The sequence below is a fragment of the Carassius auratus genome, chromosome 37 (genome assembly GCF_003368295.1).
Source record: "Carassius auratus strain Wakin chromosome 37, ASM336829v1, whole genome shotgun sequence".
NCBI lineage: Eukaryota > Metazoa > Chordata > Actinopteri > Cypriniformes > Cyprinidae > Carassius > Carassius auratus.
Genome location: NC_039279.1, coordinates 9,490,674 through 9,516,836, shown reverse-complemented (window position 1 = coordinate 9,516,836; position 26,163 = coordinate 9,490,674). Strand labels below are relative to the sequence as shown.

General features: G+C 37.8%; 1 protein-coding gene across 2 annotated transcripts; it reads right to left on the bottom strand.

Annotated features, from left to right (window-relative positions):
* Window positions 1-76: 76 nt before the first annotated feature.
* LOC113056119 (proteasome activator complex subunit 4B) lies at window positions 77-23,865 on the bottom strand. Of its 2 annotated transcripts, XM_026222637.1 has the most exons (47): window positions 23,348-23,865; window positions 22,034-22,174; window positions 21,535-21,651; window positions 20,861-20,914; window positions 18,400-18,444; window positions 17,929-18,078; window positions 17,741-17,804; window positions 17,568-17,642; window positions 16,999-17,121; window positions 16,815-16,907; window positions 15,989-16,254; window positions 15,389-15,575; window positions 15,137-15,226; window positions 14,977-15,041; window positions 14,742-14,892; window positions 13,697-13,795; window positions 13,529-13,598; window positions 13,380-13,447; window positions 12,888-13,103; window positions 12,622-12,779; window positions 12,420-12,515; window positions 11,849-11,904; window positions 11,689-11,745; window positions 11,532-11,587; window positions 11,302-11,400; window positions 11,168-11,230; window positions 10,584-10,679; window positions 10,363-10,494; window positions 10,051-10,260; window positions 9,664-9,800; window positions 9,526-9,579; window positions 9,310-9,439; window positions 8,417-8,498; window positions 8,128-8,281; window positions 7,970-8,036; window positions 7,764-7,889; window positions 6,701-6,853; window positions 6,499-6,603; window positions 6,069-6,160; window positions 5,827-5,958; window positions 5,423-5,717; window positions 5,154-5,282; window positions 3,246-3,401; window positions 2,995-3,151; window positions 2,201-2,334; window positions 1,947-2,085; window positions 77-1,488 (listed from the first exon to the last, which is right to left on the bottom strand). In XM_026222637.1, exons 1-46 carry the CDS (start codon window positions 23,542-23,544, stop codon window positions 1,951-1,953), a joined length of 5,532 nt encoding a protein of 1,843 aa, XP_026078422.1. In that variant the 5' UTR covers window positions 23,545-23,865; the 3' UTR covers window positions 77-1,488; window positions 1,947-1,950. The 2 variants fall into 2 exon arrangements, with proteins under 2 accessions (XP_026078422.1, XP_026078423.1); XM_026222638.1 differs by lacking the exon at window positions 20,861-20,914 and having other exon boundaries at window positions 23,348-23,544.
* Between the last annotated feature and the right edge of the window lie 2,298 nt (window positions 23,866-26,163).

Genomic DNA, 26,163 nt, shown 5'->3' with positions numbered 1-26,163 from the left:
CCCAGGCACTGATCTATAATATAGAACATTGGGCCCAGGTAATAAATAATAAAAAAGAACAGAAAAAAAGAGGACTTTTGTTTTAATTTGTTAAAAACACATTTATTGGCCTTGAGAGTAAAACAAAGCAAATCTAAAACATAAAAAAAAAACGATAAGAGAAAAATCACTGCAGTTTTGGCACTAAGCTAAATAATGTTTCTGTTATGTACACTTCCAAATGTAAAATGGAGCTAACCATAGTAGAACCTGAAGCCCTTCCTGGTGCCTTGTGTGATTCAGAGGAAAATCTAACGTGGTTCTGTACTGAGGCTGGAGTAAATAGTTACAGAAAAAAAAAAAAAAAAAAAACACACCAATCCGGGATTCTGTCACATGCCATTAATAAATGGATCAAAATGTGATGAATTTGGTCAAACTACAAACATGCACACTCACACTCACACCAACATGTACACGTATATCAGCGCCTTCCACAAACTCCCATCCTGGATCCGGTCTGGCTGCTCTCTAGAAGACGAGTCTGTCGTTTACACAGATAAATGCATATGTACAGTACATAAATACATAAACACATAGGACACAGAACATATCCGTTATGATGGCAATGTCACCGCTACCTTCAGACACACATACCACGATAACTTCAGAGCACTCAGACTTGCGTCCTCAAGTGGTGATCAATAACGAGAGCTCAACCCAAATATATTCTTCATCAAGTCGAGGAACCATCGGCAACAATTTATTTTTCCCAAAGAGGTGCCTGCCACATCAGATTACTGTGGAGGATCAAGTTGAAAAGATGCTGACATGAAAAAAAATGTCTCTGCCACTCAACAAAGAAACACATGCTGCTAGCTGTAAAATGTTTACGGAAAACAAAATGCTAAAAGATGAAAAATCTTCCAGTTTAGTGCAGAAAAGTGGTTTTCAAATTCTAAACGTAATGGATTCGGTCGTTGGACTATCTTCACATGCTCGGATCATTTAGAACCTCATGGCAGAGAGCATCATGGGGGCTTTGGAGTTGGATTTATGGGGCGATCCATAGGCATTCTGTCCATCACACAGTTCAACACTGGATTATAGAGGAAAAAAATAAATCTATCTGTACAATAATTTTACAGACTGCAGGCCATTCATTCCTGCACTGGTAAACCTTAAATATTAAGTATAGTTGAAATGCAAAAATTTGGGCTAGATATATACATACAAACAGTACGTACAGTGTCTATGTCTAGGTTGTGAAATTACTCATCCTGTGTCTCTTTCATGCCTATACATGCCTCCTGCCCTCCTCTCATCATGTGCTCATGGTTTAGTGGGCTCCTGGGTCTGTGTTCGAGAGGTTCTGCAATAGATGCTGAGATCCTGAGCGTCTGAGTCCTCCCATCCCATCCTCATGAATGCATAAGATATTTTATTTGAATATGAAAAAAAAGGAAACTAAAAAAAAAAAACTAAAACCTGCAGCAACATTGTTGCAACCTGAAAGAAAAAATTAAATATCATCAGCTCACGATCATGCAATCAAGTAGAGTTTACAGACTATAACAGCTTTCATTTAAGAATTACTATGGCAACATAAAATATTATTAGCAGAGTCAAAATCAGTAGAGAACAGCATTTACTGGTCATCACAGGAGCAATTTGCGTCAAAACAGGAATGGGTCACCCAAAAATGAAAATGTACTCTAAATTTATTGAAGCATTACATCACTTGTTCACCAATGGATCCTCTGCAGTGAATGGGTGCCGTCAAAATGAGAATCCAAACAGTTGATAAAACAGCTGATTATTGTGATGTAATGCTACATTTCTTGAAATCTGTTCTGATGAAGAAACTAACTCATCTAGATCTTGGATTGCCTGCGGGTGAGTACATTTTCAGCAAGTTATCAATTTTTGGGCAAACCGTCCCTTTAAACAAGGGTTCTGTAACATACCCATCTATGCATAGTAGCAGGGTGACACGAGAAGGTCTGTGAGCACCACGAGCTGGTCGTCTGTGAACTGCTGCTTGTGCTCCAGCCAGTTGTCGTGATGAGTACGGCGGAAATTAGACAGAGTCTTTTTCACGGTCATCTAAATCAGACGGAGAGAGGCTTGTATTGTTTTTTGTTAGATTTAATGGGCCCTAAGAGCCAAGAGCACAAGAGGGAGACAGAAAGCAATTGTGTTTGTGATGTGACCGGTATACCTCAATAGGCTGCGTGTCGTTGAGGTGTGCGCTGAGGTCCATGAGGAGCTGAGGCATCCAGGTTGGGACATCATACGGGCTGGATAAGATGCAAGCACTGAGTCCCAGCACTCCAGCGTGACGCCGTACCAGATCTGAAGATAGACAAACATGGGTTATGTACAGCAAATGATTCTCTCCTTTCCCCCCCCCAATAAATGTATCTGAATATTGCAGTACATTTATTTTTAATAAACAGATTTTTATGTACTTATTTTACATTTAATTTTAATTACATTTTATTTGTTTTCTAGTAAATAATAATAAAAAAACATTTAAAAGGATAAATTGGATCCTTTAGGTGTTTTTTGTTGTTGTTTAAAATAGAACATTTATATTAAAGAAAATTAATATAAATGTAATATAATAACCCCCCCCCCCCCCCCCAAAAAAAATAAAAATAAAATAAATTTGTTTTGATTAGAATTGTATTTGGCCTGAGTTTTGCTTATTAAGTGAATGTATCCCATTTTAAGAATATTTAAATATTTTATTTGAAAACAAAAAATATACATATTAAATAAAACACTAGAACTCTTTTTAATTATTATTATTATTATTATTATTTACAGGCATTTCATGCCTTTTTTGATAGAATAATTAGGCAGAGGGAATGGGACTAAACCAGACTTTAACTTAAGTTTAGTTTAACTTTAACTTTTTTTCTTAAATTTTCCAGGCATTGAATGTTACCACTGTGCCATGGCTCCGATACAAACAGCACAGCAATGCATTTGATTAAAGCGTGATCATACCAACTGAAGGAATGGTGTCCACCACAGAGCCTCTCTTCCTCTTTTTGGGTAACCTGGTTTTGCATAGAGCCTCAAAGTGAGTCTGCATGGAGGCATCCATTGCCAAGAAGTTGCACTGCAGGAAGCCACTGAGAGTGGTGGCAGCCATCTCTCTCACCTAAGACACAAAGATGCGAAGGGATGAAAGTTTAATGAACAAGGCTGCGTTAAAGTGAATAAATGATGATGCCAGCATGTTGCCTGAAAGGTACCTCCAGCTGCTCATCCTCCAGTAGCCTGATGACCAGTGCTCTTACGTCTTGAACAGCCTGCTCATTGCTCAGCATGGTGAACAGATTATAGAACACCATTATCTGGAGGTATGTTAGCACTGAGAATCGTGCATGCCAAGAGCTGCTGCCAGCAATCTGAAAAAAGAATACAAATCTCATGGTTACACAGCGTTCACTAGGACTGGATAATAATGGCAAAAATAGTCTATATATATATATATATATATATATATATATATATATATATATATATATATATATATATATATATATATATATATATATATATATACACACACACACACACACATACTGACACGTTAAACGTGTGATATTACTATATATATTACTATGATATAATTAAATGATAAAATCATGACATAGTAATGAAGCATTTTAAATGTCTTTGTAGTTCATAATCAGTGTCACTACATCGTGATTATTGGTGAGTTATCACCGGGGAAAAATAAGCAACATTTTAATTATTACCATTTTAAATATATGTGATGCGATCTGGGAAAACCCGTCGGATGTCGTGCTGGGATGTTTTCAAGAAATTCAAAAAATAGGTTATGTGTTAATTTTTTTTGTCAAAATTAGGATTTCATTCAATTATTATTTTCTAATATCTTGTCTATCATCTCTGAAAATATCTTGACAAAATTCACTTAAGTGCAGAAAAATAGCGATTTATTGCAGCAAGCAGAAAGGATGTTAAGAGTGCTGCGGAGGTGTTTTCTCTTAACACCACAAAAACAGTTCACCTGTCAAAATAAATTATGTAACATATATAATAAAGGTGTATCATATATATGTCTGTTATATATGCACAGGTGCACTGCGCTCACTTTTCTAACTACACATTCAAGGGGTGATGAAATGTTCAGAGATTATGCCCATCATGATAAACAATGGAAAACGGTCTTCTTCAGGGTAACATTAGTCTTTTTATGTAATTATTCGGTAGTGCTCCTGACAGACAGCAATCGTTTAAGTGAAAGTTCTCACTTTAAACCCGTTTTTCTCAAAATTCCATTCTGGAAAATCATAGCTATCAGCCAACTTCAGATATCCATAACTTGTGTTCTACATTCAAGCTATGGACAAACAGCAGTTTTGGAAAGGGCTTGAACTCAGCTTTCCAATGGTATGAAAACCTGAAAAAGGTCAAATTTCACCATGTGCTAGGTTACCTTTCAATACTTCACTCGTACTGCGTCGAAGACGCATATGGGAAAAACTCATTTTTTCTCCTGAACCGAAGCCTTATTCAATCACGCAGTGAAACTGCATGGCCATTGGATCGTGCAGTGTTATTAAAACAAACCAATGGCCTGGCAGTGGTGCTGCATGAACCTATGGCAGCGAAGCCCGCCAAAGCCCGGGGAATCTGGCTATATATTGGCCGCTTCGCCACAGGAATTCAGATTTCTTCTGAAATCTGAATTCGACGCATTACTCGTTCCCGTATTTCAGGGAACCGAGGTTACGTTAGTAACCGAGTACGTTTTCCTAGATCGCATCACATTTAAATTAGCGTACATTTTTTACTTTCAGTTTTAATTTAGTTGTTTTAATATATTTCTATATGGCTTTAATTATTTTTTTCTTCAGTTTTAGTTTCAGTCATTTTACTAATTCAACTGCAACTAATTTATTTCAGTTAGTTAAGACAATTTTTCTAATTTTTTTATATTTTTCTAATTTAATTTTATTGATATCAGCTTTATTTCAATTACTGGTAACACTTTCTAATAGTTTTAGTTTCACTAAACAATAACAATAAGCTCTTAAGTAAAAATAATAATAAAATAAATAAAATAGTCGAGATCAAATTCAGCTTTCAAACTGTCGTCCTAATTTGTGGGGTCGTGTCTGAGGCCTTACCTCATGTAGCACCTTCAGTACCATAGGGATCTGCTCAGGATAGAGGAGACCCTGAGACATGAGGGACAGGCACATCTTTGCGTCCCTTTTCAGCTCATCATAGCTGTCATCATTTTCTACAGGAGCGATCTGCAGATGGAGAGAAACAGTCACAGAGTGGAAGTCAGCAATCCACTTAAGAGCACTCCACAGAAATGTATAAAGGATGAGATACAAAGAGCATACGCTAAGATAGAGAGAGATAGCGAGAGAGAGCGAGCATGCGAGACCTTAAAGAGCAGGGGCAGCAGCTGCAGTTGCTGAGGAACTGGAGTAGAGAAGGAGCGCCCCGCACTGGCCATCAGCCACTTCAGAACAGTTTTGAGGAGTCTGATGGCCTGGGTCCTCTCGTCCTGCTCCTCCACTCCGTTCTCCTCCACCACGTGGTTCTGGATCTCCTCGTCTCCCTCAATCAGAGGCTTCAGTTGAGACAAGATCCTTTCGGTAAATTCAGCAATGTGTGGTGACTTAGTAGGCAGAGTGTATGGCAGGTTGACGTCAATCATGAAAATGTACGTCAGCACACTGCAAGGGAAGACATGACAAGACAGAAATCATGACAAGAGAGAATCAGTTTAACTGCCGGTGTATTTTCAGACTACAGTGACCATTTTGACCCCAACTGCAGACATACCTGCCAATGCGCTCTCTCACATTCTTATAAACCTGAGTGAGTTTGGGCTCCAGGTAACTAAGCAATCGGTGTAGCAGCTCTGAGACCCTCCACTCCTGCTGTGCCAGACCACCTTGCAGCACGTATAGGTGGCTACAGAGAGAGAAACTAATTATTTCTCTCAATTATAAAAAAAAATCAAATATGCATCCAAGTCTGAACGGTTTCAGATTGTCCTACAAACCAAACCAAAACACACCTACCAAGCATCTACAAACGATCCACCTTCCCCACTGAGAGGACACTCCATCAGCATCTCAAGAAGCCAGTGAAGCTTTCGTGGATCTCGGCTCTCCTGAAAACATCAAACGTCAACAGTGAGTTGTTCTCATAGCTTCACATACATAATAATGTTTCGATAAATATAAAGAAGTTTTTACAGTCACTTTTGACCAATTGAATGCGACCTTGCTGAATTAAAATAATAATAAAAAAAAATATATATATATTTAAATATTGGATAGTAAAATCTTTGGATATTTTAAATATTTAAATGATTTTTATATTTATATATAGACCTTTCCCCCTGAATTTTGAACATGTTCAAGACCGTTTACTGTCGGTTGCAAGCAGACATTCAGGTGGTGGATTACGTGGCACACAATTGAACAGATGAAGATCTATGACACATACACAGGCAGTTGCCACACAGGTACCCCAGTCAGCATAGGTCTCGACAGTAATATTGGACAGTGCTGTTCGCATCAAAGGAATCAGGAATTTCCATAATGCCTCCACCTGTGTGAACGAAAGAGGGGTTTCAGACATCAGTGTGGTTAATATCTCAGTGGCTTCCTAATTTTAGTGCATCCCTCAAGCCTGCAGCGGTGCTCACCTTGCTGAAGCTCCAGTGCTTGCTACCTCTAACCAGCCCGGCAATGATCTCAGCCACACAGCGCTGGGTGCTCTCGTGAGAGTCATTTGCCAGCCGCTCCATATGAGGCTTTAGAACAGGCAGGAAAGCATCACTGTAGTTCCGGAAAAGACCCTGTGGGTGTTGAATGAGAAAGCAAGCCATCTGTATGTTGTAATAAATTTGTGTGGCAGGTGAGTAAGGCAGGTTTATGAGCTGGTTAAAATGCAGAAATTTGCAGAGGTAGATGTGGCTTGGAGCACAATTATATTTACTGCTCTCTACAAATCATTTATTGAATACATCCTCACAATCGGTGCGATCTCTCGGGTTGGGAATTAAAGCTGGGGAAACTGCAACACAACTGCCGGAATAAGTGAACATAAACTGGATGAAAATGATTCAATAAATGCTCAATTTTAATGTTTTCTCTCTACTGAGAACCCAAAGATAGAAGCCAGGGGAATTATGTGGGGATTGAACAGAGAGTTCTGCATGCACCCTGGTAAGCAATTGTACAATCTGTACAGGCACAGCATTAATTCTAACCACTTACTCTCAACTCTTCAAAAGTTTGGGATCGGTAAGATTTTTTTTCCATTATTATCACATAATTACATATTAGAATAATTCCAAATGATCATGTGACTAGAATAAAGGCTGCTGAAAAAATTGTAGCTTTGTCAGCAGAGCAGGAAGTTATTCACCAAGTATTAATTATATTGAAATAAAAAAATATGTTCAATTGTAATTTCTCAAAATATTACTGTTTTATTGTATCTTTAATGAAATAAATACAGTCTTGGAGAGAATAAGGTTTTTTTTTTTCTTTACAAAAACAAGAGAAAAAGATTACAAAGTTTTACTGACCCCAAAACTTTTGAATGATGGTGAGTATTGGTACAGGCTAGATAATAATCTTTAAACACAATATTGTCATATTAAATAGTCAAATCTAATTTCTGTTGAATTTTTTTTCCTAATATACTGCAAAAACTGTACTTTCATCTCCTCTACCATGATTATTGTCTTATGATGCTGGTACCTTGAAGAGACAGAAGCGACGAGGATTGAACTTGTCTTTGCCCTTTCGGTCCTCAAGAGACAGGAACTCAATCAGCTGTTTGATGTACATGGGTTCTGTGAAACGGTCATAGATGACGCGCTCCCTCTGTCAGAAAATCATGTTTAGTACACATACTGTCAAGTTTGCCAGTAAAACAAAGTGTTGCGCAGTCAGTCCATGTATACCTCATTCATGTTCTCAGCAGAAAGTTCCTTGGGCTGCTCCGCTGCTGGGGCATATACCATCAAATTCCTTTCAGCAGAGAAATGGAAAGAGTGAGAAAATGTCTAGAAGCAGAGATTTGGAGTGAATCAGACAGTGATCAGAGGCTGAGAGTGTTTACTTTGGCCAGCAGTAGTAGCCCCAGTGTGTCTTCTCTACAAAGCAGAAATTGTCCCAGTCCTGCTGGGTGTTGGGCAGGCTGTCACCGTGGTACTGCAGCCAGTCATTCCCCGGCCGGTCTCCTGCTACCAGCCCCTCCGGCTCCTTTACACCACCTGCAAGGCAGCACATGTGTAATTCTCTCCTTCCACAGGTACTGAGATGAACCAACAGATGGATGTGCAGAGTCATTTAATCATCTCCTCATTTAACAGTACCATCTATTTGTTTTTACAGCATTGTTTACTCACTTATATCACAGGGACTAACAGGTATTTTCTTGCGCGGTCTCTTCAGCTGTTTCAGGATGCCTGCCATAGCAGCGATCGCCATCTATATCAGCAATTATATAATACAATAATATACACAATGTTTTAAATGTAACAGACTAAGTGCATATTCACTCACTACTGTTCAAAAGTTTGGAGTCAGTAAGTTTTTTATTTTTTAAAGAAATAATACTAAAAATAATTGTATTTAGCAAGGAAGCATTCAATTAATTAAATGTGACAGTAAAGGTATTCATTTTACAAAAGACTTTCAGATAAATGCTGTTCTTTTGAAGGTATCAAAGATGTTAAAATGTTAGGAAGCAGAAACATTTTTACCACTGATAAGAAATCTTTCTTGAGCACCAAGTTATCCTATTATTAACTTCTAAAGGTTAATGTGACACTGAAGACTGGAAAAATCGATGCTGAAAATGCAGTCAAAAATAAATAAATTGCACAGCATTTTAAAACATTAAAATAAAAAGTTTTTTTTTTTTTTTTACTGTAATACTTATTTCATAATATTTTGCACAACTATACTGTTTTTACTACATTTTGATCACATAAATGCTGCCCCTTGGAAGCATAATCTCTTTCAAAAAAGAAAAAGAATGTCAAACAGTAGTGTAGATGAGGGGGGCCCAAACCAACTCCTGGAGGGCCACTTTCTTACAGACTTTAGACCTAAACTTAAAACTAATCTTAATTTAACACATCTGAACTAGTTAATACAGGTTTTCATTAGTAATAGAAACTTCTAGATAAGTTTATAGGAGCAGGCTGGAGCTAAACCCAGCACAACCCTGATACAGGTTTATGCAAAACGTACAAAAAAACAACAACGAAACAAAAAAACAAAACATTCCACGAACCTTGCGAACAACAAGCGCATCATGGTTGAGGCTCTGTACAAAGAAGAGCACCGCTGGGGCCGGGAGGGGATGGTCATCTCTTAGCAGTAGAGACAGGAAGCCAATAGCTATGTGCTCAAACTTCCAAGGCCTGATGACACACACAATAACATATCCACTTGAGTGATGCTTTTGTAGAAACAATGAAGCACTTTAAAACATCTATTAGATACTTACAGGTCCCGGTCATCTAGACATTCCAACAGGTCTCTCACAAGCTTTTCATATTTCCTGAAAGAGGAAACACGGCAAAGATTGATACACCATGTTAAATGAGTATTAAATGTTGTGAGTGTGTATGCGTGTAGCCCTTACTGCACTGCCTCCTGGTTTTTGTCTTGTTGGAGCGTCAGTCCCTGCTCCAGCTCCTGTTCTGTGGGAGTGCCAATGTGTGGAGTGGGTTGGCTTGAATCAGTGATGCACCGGCCTAGCAAAACCGCGCTCTCAGGTATCTACAGATTCATCCAGGGACAGCACAAGATTGCTACCATTTTAAATATGAAAATATGGTTCTAAGAACAGAAAAGTTTTTCATTTCAAAATCCCAGAAAATGTAGATTCCTATTGAAATTACTGGATTTTTACTTTCAACATTTATCCCAAAGAATAAATAAATGTGTCCTCACTTTAATAGTCTAAACGACACGCCATATTTTCCCAAAGTTTATGTACAAAATGTACAAAACAGGCGACCCTGCTTACTGTGAAATCGATGCCGATGGTCTCATACTGCCGGTGGACTTTGTCCGCGAGGTCATCGAAGAGTCGGACAATGGAGGGCTTCTCTAGAGACATAGCTGAGCTGAGGCCTGAGCGCACTATGGATGGCCATGTCTGACCGATGCAATCCCAGTCATGCAGGTTAGCAAGGCACACTCCACAATGGTTCCCAAGCAAGCAGTACAGTGCCCCCTACAGCGCAATATTTAAAAAAAAATATATATATATTAAAATAAATAAAGACAGATACAGCATTATGCTTTTTATAGAAAGTGAAAATTATAGATTGTAGACCTTGAACTGTTGCTGGGTGATATCAGTTCGTGTGGGCTCCAGTAGCTCCAGGACACGTGGAGTAATGTCTCGGCAGCAGAAGTTATATGTCCCCAAAGCAGTGAACAACACATTTTGGGCCTTGCTGCGGACCTGAGGGTCCAAAAAAATGGGAATTCAAGCATACATATAAAATAAGGGGGATTATTTTGATGTAAAATTTGGTGGATGTGGAATCAGACCTGGCTGTAGGTGCTGGTGGAAAGACGCAAAAGGTCCTTCAACAGGTCCTGATGAACGGTCTTATATTCACAACCCTCGACCAGCAACTTTCGCATCTAAATGTGGAAAGCAGGCAAAAAAATTGAACTTCCTAATAGGGGTGTTGGAATTGACAATAACCTAAATTAAATAAAAAATAGGTGGTATAAAAAGAAATAACAAAAATAGACACTACCCTCACCCAAGAAAAACCTAACCAGCCATTGCAGGAGATTTTTTTTTGATTGCTTAAAAATATGAAAATTAGACACCCCAGCCTGCAAATCTGCTGATCAACAGTAATTATTTTTTTGTATGCTTTGTACGGTTTTGTTTACATCATTCTCTGTCTATCTATAATCGTATTTAGTGTGATTCTTTGTCCAAACAACAGAAACACAAAAGTTAAAAATGAATTTGACTGATAGCATTGTTTATTTTTTTCTAAATTTCGTTAGATATCATGATAACATTGTGCTTGCCACGATAACGGTGTAGTAAAAATACAATACAATATTTCTCATGTTGCAAATTATTATGCCAGGTTATTAGCAATGGCTCCTACCTCATGCTGAAGAAGAACTCTGTCAATAAGAAGAGCTCGAATGTGCTGTTTCTTCCCATGAAGCTGGAGAGAATAAGAAGATTCATTAGATAATTATACACTTCAAATGAATGGCACAGGAGATTTCTACACACCCTGTTCTCCATCGACTTCTTCACCAAGGTGAAGCTCTTCCATCGAGAGTCAAACTCATGTTTATGGGAACCTCTGAAGTGCATCAAGTCACTGATGATCTGAGGGAGACAAACAACTGATAAATCACAAAAATGTAATGGCTAATGGCTGCTATATGATCCAATACAATCGACAGATGAAAGAACAATGATCTAATCAGTTTGCTCAAATAGCTGCTCCGCACACTCACCTTGATAATGGAGAAAAGGGATTTGGTGTCGTCCTCTGAGTGCTCCAGAATGTAATCTACAAAAGAGAATTAGAGGATGCTTGTCTTAAGAATTATGGGTAATGTAGATGAGGTAAATTCTGTGTGCAGGCAGGTGTTCTAAACAAGGAGCACTTACGAAGCAATTGTCTCATTACTTTACAGATGGCCTCGCGGTAGTTCTCTCTGGACTCATCTGGAAAAATCAGCAATGTCTTACTGAGAAGCCGATATCCTGTTCTAGCATCAGGATACACAAGAAGTTACTCGAACTGCACCAATCCCCAAACTTGGCTTACCGTAGTCAACACCAATGTACAGCTTTGTTTCCTCCAAACTAACCATGCTGGGTACACTGCACAGAGGAGAGAGAATAAAAATATCATATTTGAACTAACATGCAAAAGTTAGGTAAGATTCTATTACATTATATAAAAATAAATACATGGTTGCATTTGATTGAATAAATTACCATATATCATATTATTGTTTCTTTTTTCCCCCCACAAATTTAAATATCTGTTTTCTATTTTCAGCAGCAATTTAGCAGACTTCTTTAAGATTTAACTTTTTTTTTTTTTTATCAATGTTGAAAACAATTGTGCGGTTTAATGTTTTTTGTGGATACCATGAATAGAAAGTTCAAAAGAAACGCATTTAAATGAAATTGAAAACTTTGTAACGTAATAATTTCCTGTACTATCACTTTTATCAATTTATTGTGTCCTTGATTAATAAATGTAAAAATAAACGTTTCCGCTTTTAAAAATGAAATACACAAGGATTCAATAATCTTGATTTATTATCCCTTCAAATATCCACAGCTTAAAGCAAACATTGCATATCTCATATTTGAGTTTTAGGACTTACAGGCCGGTGACTGTGCGTCCATCAAGAGGGGGGAGCATGCTGCCAGCACCCAGAAGACAGTGCTGGACTATACATAGACTCTGAAGAACGTCATCTCTGTTTAAAGTGCAATTCAAGAAAATATCCACAAATTTTAAAATCAATACAGAACGATAGTATTTTGTCTTTAGCATTATTACAGAGTGCACTTTTGACCTCTGACCTGCTCATGTCCTGTTCTCCCTGTGCGTATCTCTGCAGACGTTGGAGCTCTGGCTGCAGAAGCAGGTCCAGAACATAGAACACAAATGCCGTCTCCTCTGCGCTGGGCACATGCCACTGGATCTCCAGGTTCCAAAGGTCTCCCGGACGACCCCAGTCCTGTGAAATAAGGAGGGAGGAAGTAAATACTCAACAATGATCTAATACATTACGCGTTTGTCTCCACTGGTCAGATGTCATCACATGTACCAGACACATTCACAGTACCTTAATGGGCAAGTATTCTTGCAGGGGTCTACAGAAGCCGCCGGGCACACTGCAGTAGTCTGTGGGGTAGGTGAGTGCTGTGGAACGCAGGATATGGTGCAGCAGGTTGCAGGCCAGAGTGTAGCCCTGCTTACAGCGCAAACGCAGGGTCAGCTGCAGAATCTGCACCAGCTGTGTGCGGTATGGGATGAGCTTTTCTCCATCCACACGAGTCACCTGAAGATCAGCAAGAAAGGGCGGTAATGTGAGATACACAGAAATCACTGTCTAGTGTCTAAATGGATGTAGGGTGACTGATTTGAATAGCAAGTGGATGTAAAAGAAACTGCATAATTGTGCCTAGTTAAAGGGATAGTCCACACAACAATGAAAATGCTGTTTTTAATTTACAATTTTTAATTACGCTCATTTAGTTACAAAGTTGTATGACCTTAATTTATTCCATGAAACATAAAAGATATTTTAAAGAATGTTTAAAGATGTTGTTTTGACCTCAGAAAGCAGCTGGAGGTTCCAGAGCAGTTCTTTATCCAGCTCTTCCTCATTTGAAACATCTTCATCTGAAAGGCACCAAAACACAAGTGAGGATGCTGACACAGACTCAAGATAACACAAACAGTCATTTATGTTCTTGTACGTACTGGCAGTTAGATGAGTAATGGCGTTACAGCAGTGTGGTACAAACAGCCTGAGAGACTCAGCAGGGTGACACTGAAACAAAGCAGAGGACAGCCGAATCAATGTGGCCCCACGGCTGTGTGTGTGTGTGTGTGTGTGTAAGCACAAGATGGGGAAAGAGAAAGTATTACTTTAGAAGCAGCTCTGCACATGTCTGCCACCATCCTGCCTGCTACACGAGTCTCAAAGATGTTGGTGGTGGCAAAGTTGAAGACTTTCTCGAGAGCCACCTAAAGACAGATAACAGCTGTTAACAGAAATCATCAAATCTATTTAAGTGTACATGAGGAAATACATTGTTCAAAAGTTTGAGATAGGTAAAAAAAAAAAAAAAATTTTTGTAAACATATTTTTTGAGAAATCTTATACCAAATCTGGATATATTTGTGAAAAAAAAAATCAAAAACAGTGATATGGTGAACTACTATTATAGTTTAAAATAACTTTATTTCATGTATTTTAAAATGCAAGTTATTCCTGTGATGTCAAAGCTGAATTTTAAGCAGCCGTTACTCAAAGTCTTCAGTGTGACAGGATCCTTCAGAAATCATTCTAATATGTTGATTTGTTGCTTAAACATTTATTATCTTATTATAATTTTGAAAACATTGTGAAAATAGTGTTGCTTAATATTTTTAAGGAAACTATGATACATTTTATTATTCAGGGCTCTTTTGTAACATTAGAAATGTCAAGTCATATTTGGCAATTTAATGCGTCCTTGCTTAATAAATGTATATATATTTTTTTATATTTTTAAATGTATTAATCCCAAACTTTTAACGGTAGCATATATGGGTGCCACAATTAATGTATTTACAGTCTAATATATATATATATATATATATATATATATATATCAGTCAGATGATTCAGTCAGACAACTCCCTTCATTATTAAATCAGTTCAGATTACTCACTGAGCCATAGATTAATATAAGCCAAGCATGATAAAAACAACAACAGAGTTCGAAACTGCTGTTGTAATAAATGAAATTAATTTGTCTAAAAAAAATACGTACAAATATAACATTTGTAAGGCTAGCAAAATCTAAGGACAACAGAAAGGTCTCAACAGAGAAGAGACTTGTGTAATAAAGAGTCTTTTCGCTAAAGAAAATACGTACAAATAAAATGAGTTATAGATAGATCAAATCCTATTAAATGTAATGAAAACCTTGAATATCTCCATGGAGCACTGCGTCAGAATGGTGCTGAAGGTGGATGAAAGGCCCAGCTCCACCAGACTCTCTAAATGAGTCATTTTCTCTGTCTCCGTCTCCTCACGCGTCTGCTCCAGAGTGCTGCTGTCAATCAACGCAAAACACCTGCAGAAACACAAAATAGGGCATAAGCCACAACAATAGCGTATTATACTTTTTCAAGCACACACATGTCACGAAATGACTCGCCTGTCCATAAACTGCAGAACAAAGTCTTCAAACTCAGCAGAAGCCGAACACAACTCTCTCTCCATCTACAACAAATACAAATAAAAGATTTTATGTTGGAATCCAGACAGAATAAAATCTCTGCAGGGAATCTCTTTCACATACGGTTTCAGAGCCCTACCTCTGTCAAGTCGTTCTTCTCATGGAGGGCTGATGAACAATCCACCAAAGGCACTAAAGTAGTAAAAGTAGCAATGAACTGGAACGTGATCTAAAAACAAAATATGTGGACATCATATTAAGTCAATTATGAATCAAATCAGCCAAGAGAGCAACAACAAGGAATCAAAATTCTTAACCGTCATATTTTGTTTTGATTTATTTCATTGTTTCAAGAACACCATTGTTGATGTTTATTTCACAGCTTGCCCACCATGCATTTGCTGAAGTCATTAGGGTCAACACCAGGCAGTGCTCTCATTAGCAGGGGCAGAACGTGCGCGGGACCTTCGGGGTAATGACGGCCACCGCTGAGAAGACTGCGGGCCATACCAATCATGCAGCTGAGAGTGGCAGTAAGCTGGTGTGGCTCCGTCAACGTCTCCATAGCAGGATACGTCCTGTAGGGGGCAGCACATCCACACATTAGCTTGAAATTGGGAAAAAGTCCAGCTGGAATCTAAGATGCCTGCTTACAAAGCCTATTTACTAAAATTGGATTTGTAAATCCAGGCAGTGAATAAAAGAAGCCACTATACAGGCTATGATGAAGCTTTGTGAACTTTAACTCATGATTTTAAACAGCAACTTATCTTATACAACTTACATTTTAACATTTAAACACTTTACTAATTTATCAAAATAGATTAAAAAAAAAAGACTGGGGTGAATTCACTTTGTTGGTTTAGCTTTGAAGTAACCATCATTCTTTTTAGCACAATCTTTTGATGTAAATCAATCATGTGCTATATGCCTTATATTGGCGCCTACAGGCCATGAACATCTCACATCTCCAGCAGCTCCACACACTCACTTCTCCAGCACAGGTGGGATGACCAGCTCTGGTCTCATCAGGGCCAGGTTCTGCAAGGCCTGAGCCGCATCCATGCTGCCTGTCTTGCTGAACATGGCCATCAGTACCGGCTGCTTCATGCTTTCCACAAAGTCGGTCACATCCTGGTCCGTGAGTCTGTGAGTGGTGGGAACAGGGGTTATCCAGCACGGTTTCTTATAGCGCTCCCGATGTAGCCGCCGAACAACACTTGCAGGAAGACGCTGTAGAAGCTTCATCAGCTTCATCTGGAGAAAAGGGCAGTGATATCAAAATATGACACAGAAAGTTTCAGGTACATGGGCATTTGATTTTCTATAGTAGTATTTTTTCTCTAGTTTTGTTTTTCTTGTAAGTGCTGCTAGCAGCCTACACGGACTGAGTAACGCCTCACAAAGGCTTCTTGTAGTACTTCTTGATCAACACTCTTGAATAACATTGGGATTTAAACAACCAAGCCTTGCCATATTGAGTTAAATAATTACATTTGCAAACTACCCTTTTGATACTGTATGATACTTCAATGAGTGCAGGAAAATGATTATTCTCTATGATGCTAGGCGGTCAATAACTGGAAAGTTGTTAGTGGTGTTTCAGAGGTTAGAATGTGGAGTGACCTCACTCTGCCAAAGAACCATCAGTCACTTCATATCTCCCTCTTGCGCGTAAACATAAATATCAGCTGACAACACACAGACTGCAGAAAGTTCTAGAATGGACTCAAGGGGTGGGCTAGACTTTAATGGGGACGAGATCTTGCATTGCACCATATTGTTCTGGATGTTTATGATAACAGGGAACATCTTACCAGCCAGCGCCCATTATTTGAAGGGTGGTAGAAAGATGCTATACTACTGAAGAGCCCATTAAGCTGTTTCTGGACCTGGTTTTGTGGGCCGCCCTAGAAAAAAACAAAATGATAAAGATCTGTGAATAAATGGACCCTTTAATAATTAACCTTTTATAGGAGGAATGCGACTCATGAAACTTACTAGCATGGAGGAAATCCAGAGGACCACGTGACCGATATCGTAGGGGTTGCTCAAATATCTGGGAACGAACATTTGACTGGTGCCAACAGGGAGATTGAAGCTACGCAGAACCCTGGTGAAGATCTGAAGCAAGACAACAAAGTATCAGTATAAAATGCTCTGATGTCTTTAAATTATTATCTGCACTATGGTTCAAAAGTCTTTGGTAATAATTTAGGAAGGATTTCAAATAAATGCTGTTCTTTTGAACTATCTATTGATCAAAGAATCATGAATCACAGTTTCCACAAAAAAATATCAAGCAGCACAACTGTTTGTGCTGATGGATCATGTGACACTGAAAACTGGAGATTACAAGATTACATTTTATTTTAAATTATATTAAAATAAAAAAACTAATTTAAATTGTAATAATATTTGCCAATATTGCTGTTTTTTATTATATATATATATATATATATATATATATATATATATATATATATATATATATATCATCAAATAAAAGCAGCCTTGGTAAAACATGACCCCAATCTTTTAAACAGCGATATATATAAGCAGGATAGTACCTTGGGAATGAACGGATCCCAGTTCACATAGCCAATGTTGTCATTAGCCAGACGTGCAAAAAGATTCACTAAATTCTGTAAGAGGAAACAAAAGTTAACAGAGGATAGAAAGCCAATGGTAACATAATATTTTGCACTTAACAAATGAATTCAAATGAATGAGAAGTACTTACACCCTCCCAAGCTGGCAGGTTTTGCACTGAAACCCAGAGATCCATCATTTCATCGAACCATAACCTAAACCATGCACAAATCCTACTATTACACTGGCTCAGACTTATTGGATGCACTTTATGAATACTGACTTTTATTATTAGATTCCAACTCTATTTCATTACTAAATTGTGTAAGAGAGTCTTACTTGAAACCTTTGTGATGCTGTTCTGGGGGCATGATGGTGGGCAAGAAGAGCTCAAAGTAGCTAATGGCCTTCTGCATAGTGACATCAAACGGGCAGAGTAATGGCCGCCACTCATCAAGCATCTCCTGTGTAGCTGACTCAGGGAAATAACTACACACACACACACACATTATGAGAACCAAATCACATGCTATTTCCTCAGACCCATGGTTGTTTATCTGTTATGTGAGCTCTTGCAAAATGCTGAAAAGGGGTTGTTATATGAATGAAACGGTTAACAGTATAATGTGTTAAGAGAGCTGTAATCAGCTCAGTGTGAAAGCTGTGGGCTTGTCTAACAGCGGCCTGATTACATGATTCTTTCAACAGCACAACGGAAAGCTGATTAACACAATGTGCAATTCTTTTGTGAAAGGGCTCGAACATTTATAGGCACATTAGTGAATGACGGAAGACTGAAAGAGCACTTACAGTCGGCAGCTCTTGACTACGGTCTTCAACACATTCTCCACTGAGCTAAAGGGGAGAGACAAAGAAGAGCATTAATATAGTATGAAAGGTTAGGCTCATTTGAGGTTGAAGCATTAGATGCGATTAGACCACGTGCAAAGCAGTAACCCGACTACAGTGCATTTTGTGAAAGTGTAACGGAGAGTTTCCCAACAGCAGAGCCTGGGCACATGAGTGTAACATGCCAGGTGATCAGGTTCTCCTCAGGTCCTTTTTAAAATGGCGCTCAAAAACGCTGAATACAGTCAGACTATATTAACAGCCAATTCAAATCAGGAAGCTGCTCCTAAGTACACGTTTTTTTTTTAACTGGTCAAAGTTGACCAAGAAGTACAAAACATTGGCTTGGGATTACGACTTTAAGAATACAATTATGCTACTAAATGCTGTACAGAGAGATCGGTTAGGATGGTCAACTATTTGATAAGGATTTTAGCCTTAATATATTTGGCTATGGCACTTTGAAGTCAATAGTATTTTTGTGAGGGCTATGATAGTGATTTACTATGAAATGTTATAAATATTATCATTCTATCAGTAATACTACTGAAGGGCTCTGTGATTCATTCTGTGCCATTTTAACTCTTCTGCACCATGAATGTTGCCTTTTTTACATTTTTAAACATGTGAAGTTATGATTTACTAAACCTGCATTCTGTTCCATTCTTATGTGGTCAATCCATCTGATTTTTTAATCACTAAATAAACCCCCTTAGAAAAATATCTAATTGGGGTCTGCTGATCCTGACTTAAAAAGACGGTTCACCAAAAAAAATCTTTCATTTTTTACGAACCCTACTGTCATTCCGACTTCCTTTCTTCTGTGGAACATTTCAGTCCGTCATACAGGTTTGCAACAACATGATTGGATTTTCATTTCGGGGGGAGTATCTCTTTAAGACAGGCTTGTCAACTAGCTGTTCAGATAATTCAGTGACTAGTTAATTATTCAAATATGTTGTCTTATACATCCCTAGTTCTAAAAATAGACCCCCGGCGAAACTCAGCAAGACACGCCAGCTGTTGATCTTCCTTTCAGTACAAGTGTAAGCAAACACCTTCCACATGCAGCACACTCTCAGTTCGGCCAAGATTAAAATAGAACACAATGACACCAGAAGCCAAGGGGAAAATTGGCAAAAGTTGGGTGACCTTGCTCTCCAAAACAGCGAGCCAAAGTGATCCGACCCACATATACAGCCTGACCTAAAAGAAACAGGACTGACAACAGACCACACTGTGTTTTCCAAAAGTGCTGTAAGCTTAAAGGGATAGTCCACCCTAAAGTGAAAATTCATTGATATTTTCACCCTCGCATCATTTGCAAACCTGTATGAGTTTCCTGCTTCTGCAGAAAACAATCAAATAGATTTTTTTGTCCATAAAATAGGAGTCATTGGGCTCCAATGTTGTTTGGTTCTCAACTTTCAATCTTCTTCTGTGTTTTTAGCTGAACAATCCCACCATACCATATGTACAATTGGCCTCTACAATCTATAGAGTGCAATAGTGCTTGCTCACTTGTTCAGTGATGTTGGTTCAGAATTTGTTTTTGTCATTTTTTTTTTTTTTTTAAAGTGTTAATTAATTTTAAGTTGTTGATTTCATCTATAGAAACACTATCTTTTCTATGAATATTTACATAGTAGTCCAGTATCTGTGTGCCTCGTCATGTCCATGAAAAGATGACTTTCTTCCGCAAGATGCATACAGTTTTGTTTAGTAACAGTTATCAATAAAAACCAGTTGAAATAATGCAAACGGATGTCTTCAACAAAAGCATACACCATCAGTTAAAAACCTCGGAAACTCACAGCTGGTCTGTCTTTTAATTATTTCCCTATGGAGATAATGAACATAGTTTTTGCTTTCAAAACACAACAGTTGCACTCTACAGGCTTACGATGCTTTTGGAAAACGCAGCTTTGATTAGTAACTTCTTTTAATATAAACCCTTCGCCCACTTGAGAGAACAATCAAGAGACTCTTAGATTCAGAGAATGAAGAAGTCACAGCGATGAGTCTATCCCATTCCTGGAGGAGGTGTGCTTGAAAACGGCTTGTTGCAAAAAACTTTTTTGTCATTGTGTGGTTACAGTTTATCAGGAGAGTTCTTCAGCCTCAATATAAGAGCTGACTGACACCTCTGAGCACCCAGGAATTGTGTATGACAGACAAAATTTAAATATTAGAAACTTTAAAAGGAGCACCATTTCCTGATCCGTTTATGAAGCATGTTATTAAGTGGATATGACTGCTACTACAGAAATAAAGATTATAAATACAAATACAGGTGTAAGCTGTGGTGGGATTTTCATTTAGACTGTTGATTTGCTTTTACTTTTGGACACATGCAAAAAAAAAAATAAAGCTGCTGCCCTTGGAAAAATAGAGTGCAACATAAAACACTGGCTGTGCTTACCGCTTGCGCACAATATTAAGCATTTTTTGTTTAGTTGAGGCTTCTGCTCGATAACTGAATGTGAAAAAAGGAAAAATATATAAGCCAATGCTAGACACACCAATAACATCTCAATCATCAATCTCAATCTCTTAAACGGGAACGGTTGTGTTACAAGAGTCAGCAGTGCTCAGTAAAACGTCCCAACTGAAATGTGGGAAGACAAAAATAAAACAAGATAAAGCAAATAGCTTAATCTTAGGCAGCACATCAGGGTCATTCTTTTCCATGAACAAATCTTGGAACTGACAAGTTTTTCCCTCCCTTAAACCTCTGTAAAATGACCTGTATGTTCACTTTACATCTCTGCAAATATGTCATGAGCAGGCCCACGAAGAAACTGAAGACTTCATTTCACATTGGCAGGGAAATCTGTTCAACGGGTTTAAATATGGTAGAACTAATTATGATTATATAATAAACATGGTATAAACAGTAGCAGAAAGCATAATCAAATTAACTAGGGCTTTAAATAATCAAACTTCCAAGTGTGGATTGTGAGTGTGTAAACCTTTGTGAATAATGCCAATTTAAAGTCAGTCTGTTTGGGCCCGGTCATCAGGTACCATGCTATTATAAAACAGTCCAAAAGAATGAAAAAGTTGAACTTTTATGAAAAAGTGCAAAAGGCCTACTTTGGAAACCAGTTAAGGCCGAGATGCTCAGTTTTTGAGTACAGGATACTCTCATAGAGATCGTACAAAGGCCTCCAAGGCAATTCCAAGTCATCCCGGGACAGCAGTTCTTTCTTCCTGTCCATTTAAAAAAAAGAGAGCATTCAAAAACATTAGGAATTCGTTTAACTTTAACCAAGCCTTTTTAATAACAATTCAATAATAATTAAATAATAAGAATAAGAATGCATTAATCATAGTCAGGGGTTTGTGTTCAATTATATTGGAAATAACAACATGTTCACATATAACAAAAATAAACTTTGATTTACCTTTGTTAATTTAAATTAACTTTTTTTTTTCTTTCATTTTGATACACGCAATTTATTTAAATTATTTTTAATAATTAAAAATGTAATCCATGTAAATAAACATTTTAATCGACCAACAATTTGACCGTTATTCTCAAATGTGTGTCAAATTGTCAATAGTCAGGTGTTTGTTGGGGACACTTGCGTACTTCAGTAAGTTGATGAGGAGTCGTGCAAAGCTCTGCATCATGCTGATATCCAGCTTGGGGATGGTGACCAGCTCGTACAGGAGCTTGATGAAGAGCACATGATCCTCCTTGCTGAACTTTCTCCCATACAGCCGAAGGTATCTATAAAAGGGAAGAGAGTAACAATAAACCACCAAATACAAAAGTGAGCATCCACCACGCCGAACCAACATATATTACAATGACTGTTCAGAAAGCCTAAGTGAAAGAAGAAGAAGAAATATAAAGGGGAAGCACATAGGGCCATCAGTTATCTGTAGGTGCAATTCTAGCCTTATCACTAAATGTCTAAGCCCGAAGGCCACCTTGTGATCATGAGACAAAGAGAGCTGTGAGTCTGACTGAAGCAGTCAGGCTAACATGGCGTAAATAGTGTAATGCATACTCAAAACAGATTATATAAAGACAGACTTTGCCCCTTTTTTTGTAGGAGTTTCCTCCGTAGCTACTGTTTGCCCATTTAAGCAGAGTTACTGTCAAGTATTTAGTGTAATACAAACTCTACGTAGAATCTATAACAGTCAAAAGACTTCACAGAACTGAAGGGGTACCATATAAATGTTATCCAGCATGAAACTGATGCAAGACTTTTTAAGTGTCATTAAATAATGCATCATAAAACGTAAGCATTTCAATAGAATAATAACCCCTTATCTTATCTTAAAAAGGCCTTGTGCCTCAAATGCAAGTGTCTATTTTCAACATGGTAAAAAAAAAAAAAAAAAAAAAAAAAAAAAAATCATGATACACTTTGAAGTTCCAATTAGCAACCTACTAAATAGATCTAAATTAATTTAAGCAAACCATAAAGGCATGAAATAAAATGCTGTTTTACAATCGTTAATCGGTCTTCTCCAGGTAAAATGTCCTTTTAAGGACTCCATGTCTAAACCACTAGTTGCAGAAATGCATCTGGCAGCTGCTTCTCCAGCACTCATGTTAGCCTCCGTTAGCTGATTAGCTTAAAAACAATTAGCTTACAACAGTCCTGCATTTCCTGCATTTTACCTACTGAAGCCTCGCTGACAAACTGAACCAGAGTAATATTACACTCGATATTATGAAAGTTCATAATGGAGTATAGGCAGATACATATATGTGATGTTTACTTATGAGCAAGGACAGACGAGTCACTCGGGTACGTTAGCGCTTAGCTTTTTAGCTCGCGAGCTAACGGCTACAAGCTACCCGAGTCATTCAGCTCTCCCTGTTGTTTATTAATAAAACATGCTCAATTCATAAAGCAAAGCATTTTAAAGTCTTGAATATACTTACGTGGAGAGTTTCCGAGTCCAAAGTAAAACTCCGGGCCATAACTCACGGAGCTGGACAGCCCGACCCAAGTTCCCTTTAATCTGGGCCAAAATGTCATTGGATTCTCGGTCTAGATTGTCTGCGTACGGGAGAAGTTTGTTGTAGACGATCTCTTTCTGAGGGACAAAACCTAGTATCTCGACCTGCTCCTTTTTCATATTACGATTTCCCCAAATAAATATCCTCTTCTGACTTGTCTGGCTTATTTCCTTCCCCTCTTGATAGAAGTTCCCTTCACAAATCTTTGTTTTACTCACAGAATCCGCTACTTTCGCATATGTGCCGGTGTTGTGGAGCGGGTTTCAGATCAAAACTTGATACTTCAAAAAATCTCTGTCTTTCTGACCTCTGGTGTTAAACACATTAGCGTCTGTCACCTACATAGAGAAGTCTCCCCTCACTCTCTTGACACACATTACGAGTCACACGGACAGACACACACCCACATACACACACGCTCAGACTCACACACTCCTGCGGGTGCTACAATGGGCCATGAGCGGCGCGCCCCCTGGTGTTCACCTGCACGTTCAGCAATAACAGCAAGGCTCAGCAGGAGGAGCAATGAGCTGCTGCGGGTCCGTGAAAAATTTCAAAAGTGTGAAAATACAATAAAAATAAAATATTTTAAACAAACGTTAAAGTGACAAATACGTTAAAATATAAAAGTAAACATTAAATGATTTTGTCTTTTTTAAAACATTTTTAAAGTGCAAAAAATATATGTTAAAATAATTTCAAAAGTTCAAAATAAAAAGAATAAATAATTAAAAGTTAACCAAATTAATAAGCCATTTTTTAAAATAATTTTTCAAAGGTGTAAAATATTAAATAAATAAAAGTTACGCCAAACAAGTGACAATTTATCTTTCATTAATCTTTAATCACGTAAAATAATATCAAATATTTTATTGGCAACATTCACAAATAAAATAAAAGTTAGCACTAAACATAGAAGCACAAATCATTTAAAAAGCAAACGTTTCTGAGTGTGTCACTAAAATTATTTGGTAAAACCATCCGTTTTCTTGCTCTTTTCTAAAATTAACATGTCCTTTAACCACAAAAACTTGAGAACATCCGCATGATGTGAGCTTTGTTTGCATATAGGGCTCTTCACTTTGTTTAAACGGTTTACCCGAGGCAATGATACTAACGAGATCACTTAAATCCGCTTTGGTTCTTTTCCTTAAGTACTGACACAGTGCAGTACAATTCACTTGACCTACTGTCACAGCAGAAAACAGGAAGAGGGTTGACTTCAGCTTTCAGTTTCTCAGATATTTAATTTTGACAGAAACCGCAGGTTAACGAAAAATGAGCTAATTCATGGCAGAGAAAACAAGTGTACGCCACATTCCAACAGCTTCTTTCACCATAGGTTCCTTAAAGCTATTTATTACCCATCAACACCACACCCTATGTCTTTTCTGACCAATAGGAAATTTAGTAGAGAAATTCCAGCTAATCAGATGCAGTGACCTTTTACCATTCAGCCAATCAAATCCCTTGCCTGGAGGGTTACAGCATTCCAGGTAAAGCAGATTTGTCTGCCCTGATCATGGATACTGTTAATGAGATCCTGGATTAACCAGGCTCACTTGCCAGTCTCAAAAAAATGTCAGTTGTAACAGAGAATATAGCATCTGAATGACCCGTAATTGAATGCATATCATATAACAGAATATTCACATGCTAATTTTTTTTCAGGCCCCTCCAAGCTACTATTTGAAGTCACTTACACCTTATCAACATGCATGCAAAATGCATTCTAATGTTACGATCAAATGTGTTCATACAAATTGCAATTATGGCAACAACGGTTGTGCACTAGCCATATGGTTTCTTAGATTCCTCAGTCTGACATACAGGAAGCAGCTACTTGGCCATACAACATTTTTAGAACTGACTTTGATTGGATCATGTGACTTATAAATCCCACTTGACCTGACGAGTTCAAAGCCTAAACTACAGGTGTCCTAACTGGCAGTGCTCATTTGTTTAGTAACTACTTTCAGTTTTTGTCATTTATCATTAGTATTCCTAATAGAAGAACTGTGTTAGAGGAAAGACAAGCGGTGGAGGCTCAGGTGAAATTAAAAAGAAAATAAATACATTTTTGTGAATCATGGTTCTATAGAAATATGGCAAGTTGAAGAAAAAAAGAAAAAGAAAGAGATAATAAAGGTATATTCCGGTATTCGACTGCTTTCCTTATGATTGGACATTCTGGGTTGACAATATTAATCACTTTGACTTGTGGGACAACAGCTCCTTCTACTGGTCTAACCTTTTTATGGATTTTTCTTAATTTTTTTTTATATTTGGAGGAAAAGTTTATTTAAATATTTGCACCCCCCCCCTCCCCCTCCCCAGAAACGTTAGAAACTTTTTTGCATTGACTCTCAAAAATGTCATGTTTCCTTGAGAAACTTTGTTTTTGCTCAGAAATGTAGCATTCATTGCAAAGCTTTCGCATTCCTCAGAAAAAATGTTTGCCAGCTAAAGCCCCAAGTATAATTTTTTTCATATATTAATGGTGCATGAATCTGCACTTCAAATTTGCACTGAAAATAAACCATGGTAAACCAGAAAGCTTTAGGATATTCCTTTCAACATACTTTGGTATTTTGAATATTGTTTAGGGTGAATAGTATGCCAATTGAGACACCTCATGTCATACAACACGCCAAAATCAAAATCATATATATGCATAATGCTAAAACCTCCAAAAAATAGTTTAATGGTGATTTTTTGACTTTGATTTCAAAATGTGT

What these genes read in the sequence shown, in the direction of transcription:
- LOC113056119 (XM_026222637.1), bottom strand. Translation starts at nt 23,544, where the DNA reads ATGAAAAAGGAGCAGGTCGAGATACTAGGTTTTGTCCCTCAGAAAGAG. An exon ending in AAAAACCAGGAGGCAGTGCA is followed by an intron (nt 9,580 to 9,663) that starts GTAAGGGCTACA and finishes TTCCTCTTTCAG; the next exon opens with GAAATATGAAAAGCTTGTGA. An exon ending in TGTTAGTCCCTGTGATATAA is followed by an intron (nt 8,282 to 8,416) that starts GTGAGTAAACAA and finishes GCTGCCTTGCAG; the next exon opens with GTGGTGTAAAGGAGCCGGAG.